This window comes from Elaeis guineensis, chromosome 13, assembly GCF_000442705.2.
Source record: "Elaeis guineensis isolate ETL-2024a chromosome 13, EG11, whole genome shotgun sequence".
Classification (NCBI taxonomy): Eukaryota; Viridiplantae; Streptophyta; class Magnoliopsida; order Arecales; family Arecaceae; genus Elaeis; species Elaeis guineensis.
In genome coordinates, this window is record NC_026005.2 from 72382049 (window position 1) to 72393800 (window position 11752).

An 11752-nucleotide genomic window follows, 5' to 3' on the forward strand; every position below is an offset into this window, starting at 1 on the left:
ATGAACTGAAGTATCACATTGACATTAGAGTCTAATAAGGTAATGGTGAAAACTACTTGAATTCTTATCAATCATTGCATAAGCAAAATAAGGAAGCAATTTTTGGTAAAAGAGAGACAATTCTTCTCTATTTTCCAATCTGTGAAATGCTTAATCTTTTTCCAATCATGCCAGAAAAAAGAGGGAGTTCCGGTGGTGAGAGTTTGGGAGCAGGATGCTTGCCTAGAGACGTGTAGCTCTTGACAGAACCTTTCTGTGGGCAATTAAGACATGAGGAACCTAGACCCTCAGCCTTTGTCTCAACCATTCATACATGCTCATGAAACAAATACACAACTGCTTCGTGATTATATACCCACTAACTTGATTTTTCAGGGTTCCTTGTATCAACCAACACCCAAACTTTACACCAGGAGAACAAATTTATCTACGCTGTCAAAAAATTCTGAAACAATTTTCTCAAACAAGATCTTACCCAAGTTTACCCTCATGCCAACACCATTACCATCAGCAAGAGTACTGAAGTGGCAAATGTCTTCAGCATGACTGGAACACTAACATGAGCAGAGTTTGGCAGGTGAGGGTATGAATCTGGGGGCGGCATTGCACACTCATCACCATTGAAGTATACTTTACGAGGGAACGCCCACCCTTGTTTGAGAGTGAATGTGTCCTGCTCCTTCTGGAAGAGCACCTCTGACTGCACATTCCCTAAGGGCCCTGCCTCCATGAGCAGATCATTGTAATACTTCATGCCATAAAACATCCCAGTATCATCTGCAAGCAAACAAATGGCTCAGGTCTGTTTCTAATGAGAGTGTAGGACTACTAGGAAAAGTGTAAGCTAGGCAGTGTAGTTGGGGCTTACTAATGGATCCATAGGAGACAAGGGGCTTGTAGTCGAAGCTGAAGAGCTGGGTGACATTGTTGAGGTTAGGGTGCTGGATGACGAGGGTCCACTGTGTATAGTTCAGGCGGTAGTTGAAGTTGGTGATGGCGACCTTGGCACGCCAGTAGTCCTTGTAGTTGAGCTTCACATGCCAGTGCACGCGGATGGGGCACATGTGGTGAGTGCACTGCAGCAATGGAGCATTGTCCTTCCTTGGTGTGTTGATCCCAGCTGCTGTCAGCAGCTTCGAGTCACTTCTGTAGCATCATTCAGTGTAAGATTATTCACTGTGCGTTGATGGATGGATATGTAGTTGGAAATTTGAGTTTGGAGGATAATATACTTGATGCAGTTCTTGTTCCGGCAGCCACAGGCACATTTGGGGCAAGGGGTGATGGTGGTGTTGTAGAAGGATGAGAAGGAGACACAACAGGGTGGGTTCTTGGAGGCCAAAAACTGTGAATAAGTGCAAGTCACATTCCAGGTCACTGTACAACCATAAAGCATTCCATCAGTTCTGGTTTGTGGGAAAAAACAAAGCAACAACGGTCAGGCAGCAATAAAAGTTTCCATTAAAAACACATGTATGATGAGGATATCATTATATGTGTGATGATATGACAATAGGTCTCTGAAAATATCTCATTTCTGATTTTGATCTGCCAAATCTCTAATGACAAAGTCATTCATTTTTCAGGAAAACTAATACCCTACATGCAAAAAAAAAAAAATCTTATATTCATTAGCAAACTAAAACAACATCCAAGTGCATGTCGAAAAAGAAAAGACCCAAAGAATCTATTGTTGGATATTTCAACTGGTTAGTAGTCTCATGGAACATGTGATCCGATAAAATCCGAGTACTAACAAGTATAAAAGACTAGTTATATTATTTATTTCCTGTATCATAGCTTACTAGATCTGATGAATATTCTACCAAGTACTGAAAATACAAGTTTTACATGACAAAGAAATGTTGCTGGACTAACCAGAATGTTACCAATCAATCCTTTATTCAAATAAAGTCAGATTCTTACTAAATGATGTACTAGAAACTCACTGAGTGCTTGGGTTTTCCGGCGTTTATCGGGTGTAAGGAATGTGGTGGATGGCACAATCTTGGCTGGTCCACAGGTGTACCCTGGACCAGGTCCCAGCAGGGTGAAGTTCTTAGGCAGCTTCACCGTCTTGTTCGATGTCCCAGCAAGCCCAACACTCACCTGAAAGGATGACACTGATCCTGCTGGGTCCTGACCCCAGGATGAAACCACCCCTCCTTTGCAGCAATTTGCAATCTGTTGATTGTAAGGGACACCGGGGAGCAAATCGACGACCGTCGGAGTCTTCTTGCAGCAGTGAGGTATGTTCCCTTTGAACTTGGAGCAGTCTCCTTGCTCGGTTGTCTGGGCACCCACCATGGACCAAATCACCTCTTTCTTAGCCCATGTCCATCCTAAGGTCCACCCAGGGTTCATGATGTGCCGGTACATCTGGAAATTGTTCATTGTCACCACAGCCTAGGAAGTGAACACTTGCGTTAGTATCAGTATCAATAAGTTGCTTACTCCTAAGTCAGAAGAGTTCTTGATTTGAATTTTCTATGGTATATACTTTTTTTTTTATTCCTTCATTGTTTCAAAAGAGTTCAGATTTTTCTTGCCTTTTTGTTACAAGTATAGCCATTTTCTAATCTAATCTTATACGACTAAGTTTTTGTAATTCGCGGCCTTTATGCATCCATAAAAGGAAACTGATATTTGTTATTCCTTCACTGACTCAAAATAGTTTGGTTTTACCTCACCTTTGTGCTATGCCTATGGTTATTATCTAATCTGGTTTCATTAGGCTAAGTTGTTGTAAATTGCTGCCTTAATACACACAAACAAGGCAACTGATGCTTGTAGAGATTATTTTATCTCGAGCCATCTGATGTGATTTAAAAGTTGTTGATAATTGACAGTCATTTTTTTTTTTCCTTTTTGATGCAAAAGAAGCATCAGGCACGACAGTCAAGAGTGCAATTAATGAAATATTCTAATTACTCCCTAATTATTTATTAGCCAAATGATTTCATAAATTGATCACGAATTAATATCGAGTTCATTGATTTCAAGACTTATTCACCATATTTAGTCTTTTATGATATTATTGCTATTTCCTGCTATTTTCTTGCACATTTTTATACAGATATATCAGCTAGTTTATCTGTCTATTTTAATAGCTCTGAACCATTTGGAAACATTACCTTTTCCTTCTTCTAAATTTCAAAATTTTACACTTTGCAATTTGTTTCTGAATTCCAAACTTTAACTTTTTTTTTTTTTTTGCAATTCCTTCAGAAAAATTATAATACAATTAATCTTAGAAATTCAGTGTAAAAATAAAATTAGACCACGTTCTCCCTAAAAATAAAATCAGAACAATGTTACTTACCACATATCCATCTGGAGTCCATGAAATTACATCCCATTTGAACGTGATGTTGCCAGTTGGATCCAATGGATCATATCCCACTAATCGACAAATCAAATGAAAGTAATAAGTAATAAAAAATAGAAGCAAAACTGCAAATTTTAAAGCATTTGGAAAAAAAATTGGTCGGAACAAAAACCTGCAGGATGGAACATCATGCCACAGAGGAAAACTGACATAATGAATCCCAATTTCCTGAATAAGAAGCATGGATGCTTCCTGATGACAGAACGTTCACTTCCCATAGAATTTTCTTCTTGCCTCTGGTGGCTGGGATTCTTTAGCTCCATCCTCAGAATTCAGTCACCCAATCTACAAGCTTTCTGACAAATGATTTAAGAGCCTGGGTGGCCAGAGGGGGAGAAGGGGGCTTGTGGGTCTTAAAGAGATGAAGGGATTGATTGAAGGAGAAATCATCCATTGGAGTGATGGTTCACCTACTGGTTTGTTGAACACCTTAAAAAAAACTCTCATTATTCTCTTCACCTCTCCTTCAGCCTTCTTTGTCTTCTGATTTTCTTCTATTTTAATTCCTCCATTCTGAAGCAATGTGTTTGGTGAGAGGGAAGGAAGAAAAGGATGCGGGAGATTTGAAGAAAACCTCCCAACGGTCATCTGGTCCGTGACAGGGACCCTTAAACCCCTTGATAAAATAGTAACCACCATCCCATATTACTCCTTTACCCCTCAGCTATTTGAAAGGCTTAATAGTTACTAAAGAAGCCTTCTTTCCCATTCCATTGATGTTTCTGATTAGTGATCCCAAAAAATTTACCTGAACAACTTTGACTTCGCCTGATCATGATAGTGTTTATACCATGATCCATATGTAAAGCCTGAACCATACCCAAATGATTAATTTCATGGCCATGCATTGTATATCATGTATCTTATGTTAGATCTTGCGTGTGATTGCAGTCGCACTTCATTTTCTATTTACCATGGTAGGTGGTGCTCCGGTGTAATTCAGTGATGCAAAAAAAAAGGGTAGTTTGGTCATCAGAGGGTGACGGAAATCTTTTACAAAATTTTAAGAAAAGGAAAGTGTGCTTGAATGATTTTTCTTTTTCTCTAATGGAAGCACAGATCTCTTCGAATTTCTTTCACATGGAGTTTTGATCTTGAAGGAAGACCTTCTATTCTTTTATTAATATTATTATATAATTCACAAAGGAGGTGGAGTTGGCAGCAAGTAGACAGTCCCCATCTGAAGGTTACTTCTCAACTGAGTTCCTACATACCATGCCATGTTTTTCTTCCCCTTTCAGGTCTGGCCAGCCTGTTCTCTAGTGCTGGTCAGCTCTCAGACAAAATATTATATTCTATAAAGCTAAAGGTGATCAGGTATACATCTTCTACAAGCTTTTGAGCCATGAATATTTTCTGCCTGTAGTTTGGAGGTAATGCAATGGACTGAATTTAAGAAAACTTGTGCCCACTTATTCTGATTATGCTATGGTTTGCTACTAGCATCCATGAGAGGAAGATGAAAAGTAATAAGATGCTGGGGATGCTTCTATATATATTTCTTAGTGATTATTTTGTTGTCCTGTCTTCAATGTGTCTCAAACTATTTATCAGATAGTTGCTCTTTGATCAACTGCCTAGTCCCTGAAGAGAGCAATTTACATTGCTTTTGTTTGAAGATTCTGTGGGGCTATCAATGAAATGGGAATTATATTTCTACTTGTAGTACAAGGTGATTTTTTTTTCCAGCTTCCTTCTGTTATATTACTATGATTAGCATCAGATATTTATTTGTTTAACGATATTGTGATCTGAATGTTATGTATTTTAATAGATGTAGAAAAGTTAGAGATTCATGATTAATAACTAATCAGCAATTCGATTACATAATTTATTGCTCACACTCTCTGTCATGCTAGAACATATTTTTAAGTTACTGCTTATTTATTTCTATGGCATAGTAGAACATATCAATCAGCAAGTAGCACTCTGACTAAACTGTCTGAATTCATTACGGTTTCTGTCCCTCCATATCGACCGGCGCAGAGCAGCAGTCGAACAATCTTAACCCATCTTTTGTTCCAAGGGATCGGACACTACTGCCATTTTGAACGATTAAAGAAGTCAGAATTGATTGAACCAATGTTTGTAATTGTCGCCGCCTTATCACACATTGTGCATCATGATGCTCTCATCTATTTTGACTCAACTTATGATTTTGTTTCTTTACGATGGAGGTTATGAAGACAGGTGGATCTAGTCTCCTCTTTTCCTTTTTTTTATTTTTTTAAAAAGTGGAACTTAAGACCTTTGCTGTTGCAAAAGTATAAAAGTTCATACTTTTAGTGTCAACTAAAAATTTCTTAGTTCATAAAATTTTGTAGGTTCGAAACTTATAAAGACATCCATGTCAAATTCTCTTCTCTCAATATTCATTCCCATGAAAAGAAGCAGAACAAAATATGATGAGGTTTATGACAAAATAAAAGTCAAGTTTGCAAGCAAAATAATTCTAACTTGACCTGATCTCATGACTCTGACCTGAGATAACATGTTGCCACCACATTTGCTTCAGAAACGAGTTTTATGTGGGGACTTGGGATGATTGAATACAAGGCCTGCAGCCTGGACCACCCCAATAATCGGATATTAGACTAGCCTAGACCATGAGGTGCTTGTGCTCGTTTTTAGTTGGGTTGGATCAAGCCACTTGCTTTGGAGCTATGGGGCACATTGAAAACAAGTTTGGACCAGTAGTTTATAAGCCTAAAAGACTGGTTCACTCTGGTTGATAATTAGATGTACAAGCATGCCTATACATAAGAATCTATAAATGTTAATTTGCGAATCTTTTAATGTATATAATGAGAACTCTTCATCGTCAGCCAATATGTTCTCCTCACATGATAAACATGGGAGTAGAAAATGTTGTCTCTTTATACTTTTTTAATAAGTCTCAACATAACTTAATCACAGTCTCTTTCTTAGAGTTTAGATATAGAAATCTCATGGATGTTCCTTTTCAGAAAAAAATAAAAAAAATGCTAAGTTAACATCCCAAATCTCCATGCAGGATAGAAATAGGGACGTCAAATGATCAAGGTGTTCATGGACTAGCTGAAGTTTAACTCGAAATTTGGCTTGAGTTCAGCTTACGTAGATGGTAAGCGAGCTGAGCTAGAGCTTGGCTTAAGCTCAGCTGGATTATAAAATAAGCCCACCATTTTATAAATTTATATTTTCAAAATAAACAAAAAGGTGATCAGAGCTGTTCGCATCCACTTCTTGCATCAGTATATGGCTATTTATTTGATAATTTGCTTCAAATAAAGATTTAGGCGAGAACTACTTTCAGCAATCAATCTGGTCATGCTAATGGTTCATATTTAGAACCAATTTGCTCAATTTAGGCTATGGTTAGTGGATCGACCCATGCACTACTCATGCTACAGTAGATTCATCATGGCTTCAATGCTGCTGGCGTGTCCAAGCTCATCTAATGTGTTCAGTGGGAGAAAAGATGAGTAGCCAGAGTATAACACCCCAAATCCAGAATATAATACGATCATGCTATTGAGGGATACAACCCACGATAACACAAAATCAATCAATTATAATCAATTAAAATCCATCGCAAATAAAACATAATAAAAGATTCAATTTCATTATTCATCAAATAATTAAATCAATATTGATTTAGAACATTTAAATCCAAGATCTTATATCAAACCCATAACTCAAAATTCATAAATAATCAAATACAAATCTATGATTACTTAATAGACTAAGTTCAGCTATAAAATTTCTAAGCTTGCTACGTAGATCTCCAAGCCTAAATTCTTCATCGGTCCTAACCTTATTCCTTTGTAAAAAAAAATAAATAAAAAGATATACACTACACTAGCTCAATAAGTAAAATCTATGCTTCCTTACCAGATCAAGCATAAATTTTTGCATGATAATACAATATTTAAAAAGTAATAGATATTACAAAAATAAATATTTCATAGAGCATATAATAAAATAAGTCATAAACCAATCATGTATGCATAAATCATGAATATTTCGTATACGTATTTTGTAAATTATTCTTATCATATGTTTATATCATATTTCAAAATCTTGCGCACAGATATTTGTGCTATAATCACTTTATACCCATGATAGAGCCAGGATCTTTAATCAACAAATTCTTATTTCGTATGCCAACTTTACACCCGCTGGCAAGGCCTGTATTCTTATGGAGTTAGCTCTGGACGTTGATATTCTCATAGGGATCATTCATAGCCACTTAAGAGTCTTTGAAATCTTTATATCTTTTTCTTAAAATATACATATACATAGATAAAAAATAATAAAATTTATGCTTCATAAATATATTACTTTTATAAAATATATTCATAGAATCAATGATCATAATAAAACATGATTTATCATATCACCTATGCTGATCTTTATTTTATGAAAAATATGATTTCATTAACAATAGATTATTTACGTGAAAACATGATAATTTAAAAATAAATAAAGAGTATAAGATCCACTTACTTCATTTGCCCTAGATCTTTAGACTTCATTAGATGAATGAGATAATCCTATTTAAAATATTGAATCATAATCAATTTTTTTAATTAATAAAGTTAAATAATAATAAAAGAAGCTGGTTGACTAGATGATCGGTCCGATAGACTATCCAGATACTAAAGCGGTTTGGGGTCCTCTTGTTGGGTCCATACGGATCCATAGAAGAAGAAGGTAGACTTGATACTGAAGTTCTTAGATTTTTTTTAGAAAGAGAAAATAGAGAGAGAAAGTGGATAAAAAATTTTTGTATTCCTCAAAAAAAATTTTATGATCAAGATCATCAGAGGTTATGTCAGGGGGACTGAATAAAGTTAACTATGATCAGATACTATGAATTTCTGATAAGGATTGGACTAGAATTCGATAAACTGCACAAAAATCAAAGTGGTCCTCGGTCATCTTGTTTTCATCTCAAGTCCATATTGGAGATCATGGATCAGATAGAGAGAAAGAGAGTGGGTGGAGACAGAAACCCAAGAGAGATAGGGAGAGAGAATTTTTTTTCTCTTTTTTCTTTTCCTTTTCTTTTCTTTTCTTCTTCTTTTCTTGACCGAACAGGAGAGGAAAGGGGTAGGGGTTCTTGGCCGGCAGACCGATGAGCGGACGGTGGTCGCAAGCAACCAATGGCGGCGAGTGAGAGATGACCGACAGCAAGGGCCGAACGGTAGGAATCATGGGTCACATCTAAAAGATAGGGGATCTACCCCTTTTATTTTTATCTTTTCGATCATTGACTGATCACCGACGGCCATGATCTCAATAATGGATGGTAAGGAGGTTAGGGGTCATGATGCATGGGTGTGGCACCACGGGTGGCAGTATTGGTGGCTGAAAAGGGAATAAAGTTCTTAACCAAATAAGAAAAAAATAGAGTATCTATTTTGGTGGCTTTTCTAGCAATTCCGACGATCGGCGGCCATATGCAATGGCTTGGGAAGAAGGGGAAGGTAGAGAGGAAGAAGGGCCAGAACTTTTTACCTAGGTTCTGATGGGTCTTCGCCTCTGATTTTCAGTGGGCATGATAAGAGTATCCACGGCTTCAATGGGAGAAACCAAGGAGAGAGGAGAGGGAAGAAGGCCAGTGATCATAATGGCTAGCTTAAGAAGGGGATGAGAAAATTTTATAAAGGGATTCCTAGAGTTTTGGTAGCCCTAGGAGTTTGGTTCTTAGCCGGATTCGAGGGAGAAGAAGACTCCCATCGGGAGTCTTCATCTCAAGCTCTTTTTTTTAATTATTTTTTTAGTTGCTTTAGGATTCTTGTGGTAAAAAAATTAGGTTATCATGTTCTACCCTCTTTAAAAAAGTTTCGTCCTTGAAATTTGATGTACCTTCATTTTCAAATAAATGAGGATACTTTGTCTTTATATTATCTTCACCATACTTTGACTAGTTTTCATCAATCCTAACTTCTTCATCTAGAATGACGAAATTTTTAAACAAAACACTGATGATAATAACTTTCTTAAGAGAAGAGATAACATATAGTGTCTTATTCAATTCTACTGATATATAGTTAAACTTAGAAGATGTAAAGAAATAAGAAAAATTCATAATCAAATAGCATATGAGTATCTATGGGTTGACTAGAATGGTATTTGTAACTATTTGGTTTCTTGCACTAGCATCCTGCTGGGTCAAAGCAAACATTCACGTATTTTCTTGTTGTTTCTGATATGTTGGTTTAGAAATTTTTGAACTATTCTTTTTTTTAATGGCACAATCCCGTGCCATATGTCCTACTCTGCTGCATGAAAAGCATGCTCACAATTTTTTAAGACAGGATCCATAATGATATTTACCACAATATTTGTTGGTCACAGCTTCTTTATTATTATGTATAAAATTTTTTTGTCCATCATTTAGAAATTCTGCTGGTCTCGATCTTTTTTTATTACTCCTCTCTTGTTTCGATCTTTTTATTTTGGATTCTACTTTCAAAGCTCATTCTAGTACATCTTTATAATCATTAAAAAGATAAGAAGATAAATGAGATTGAATCTTATTTCTTAAACCTTATTCAAATTTGTTAGTTTTGCTCTTTTTGGACTTCATGAGATGGGGGCAGAAATGGCCTAACTCATTGAATTTATTTGCATATTCCAATACTATTATATCATCTTTTTGCCTTAAAGCCAAGAATTCATTCTCTTTTACTAATTTCATTGACTCGAAAAGATATTGATCATAAAATATTTTCTTGAACTCCTTCCATGTCAACTGATTATCATTATCTCCAAATGCAGCCTTTATTGTAGTCCACCAAAACTCCATATTTTCTTTTAACATGGGAATGCTAACCTAATGCCCACATTCTTAGGATACTGAAGTGCATCGAACATCTTTTCTATTTTTCAAATCCAGATCTCCGCAACCAAAAGGTCGGGTCCATCCTCAAACAATAGTGGGTTAAGTCTTTAAACCTCTCATAATATGACTCTAAAGATGCATGGTGCAGGTCAAAGAGTGGCTTCTGTATGTTGTTGTCGCTAAATAAGCTGAGCCACTACTTCACAAACTCCAACAATGTCTGCCTAAATAGCTGGCGCATTAGGAGCCTGCTCAACTGACTGGTTGGTATTTTTTCTCGTAGTCCTTCTTGCTCCTCTCTTTCTAGTGATAGGATTTGCTAAGACTTCATCTCTTCTGTTGCTCATCATCATCTATCAAAAATACTAGCATTAATTAGCTTCCTTAAACGAGCAATAGAAACTTTAAAAAAAATTATTTAATCTTATTCAATTAAATATGATCTAGCTAAATGAGATCTAACTACCCATCGCTAGATTTTTAAGTCTATCCATGATCAAACTTATTGCCCTGATACCATTAAATACTACATCCTAAATCTGGGACATAACACTATCATGCTATCGAGGGGTACAGCCCATGATAATATGAAGTTACTCAATCATAATCAACTAAAATCTATCACAAATAAAATATAATAAAAAATTTAATTCTATTATTTATCAAATAATTAAACCAATATTACTCCAAAGCATCTAAATCTAAGATCAAATACAAAACCCATAACTCAAAATTCACAAATAGTCAAATACAAAGCTATGATTACTTAATAGACTAAGTTCAGCTATAAAATCTCTAAACTTGCTACATAGATCTTCAAGCCTGAATCCTTCATCGGTCCTAACTTTATTCCTCTATAAAAAAATAAATAAAAAGATATGAGCTACGCTAACTCAGTAAATAGAACTTATACTTCTTATCAGATCAAGCATAAGTTTTTTTATGATAATACAATATTTAAAAAATAATAGATATAATAAAAATAAATATTTTATAAAATATATAATAAAATAAGTCATAAATCAATCACAGATGTATAAATCATGAATATTTCGTAAACATATTTCATAAATTATTCTTGTCATGTGCCCATGTCATGTTTCAAAATCTTATTCATAGATATTTATGCTATGATCACTTTATATTCGTGACAAGGTCAGTATTCTTAATCGATAAGTTTTTGTTTCATATGCTAACTTTATATCCACCGGTAGGGATTATGTTCTTATGGAGCTAGCTCTGGGTATCGACCTTCCCATAAAAATTCATTCATAGTTACCCAAGAATCTTTGAAATTTTTATATCTTTTTCTTAAAATATACATATATATATAGAAGAAAAATAATAAAATTTATGCTTCATAAATATACTATTTTTATAAAACATATTCATAGAATCAATGATCATAATATAATATGCTTTTTCATATCATATATGCTGATCTTTATTTTATAAAAAATATGATTTTATCAGCAACAGATTATTTACATAAAAAATATGATAATTTAAAAATAAATAAAGAGCATAAGATC

The 11752-nt window shown here is 35.2% G+C and overlaps 1 protein-coding gene across 1 annotated transcript; it reads right to left on the reverse strand.

Annotated features, from left to right (window-relative positions):
- Positions 1-327: 327 nt before the first annotated feature.
- Positions 328-3733, reverse strand: LOC105056075 (COBRA-like protein 4). The gene is made up of 6 exons (XM_010938143.4): positions 3501-3733; positions 3323-3402; positions 1950-2406; positions 1233-1377; positions 869-1146; positions 328-777 (listed from the first exon to the last, which is right to left on the reverse strand). The coding sequence occupies exons 1-6, from the start codon at positions 3649-3651 to the stop codon at positions 488-490; spliced, it is 1401 nt and encodes a 466-aa protein (XP_010936445.1). The 5' UTR covers positions 3652-3733; the 3' UTR covers positions 328-487.
- Between the last annotated feature and the right edge of the window lie 8019 nt (positions 3734-11752).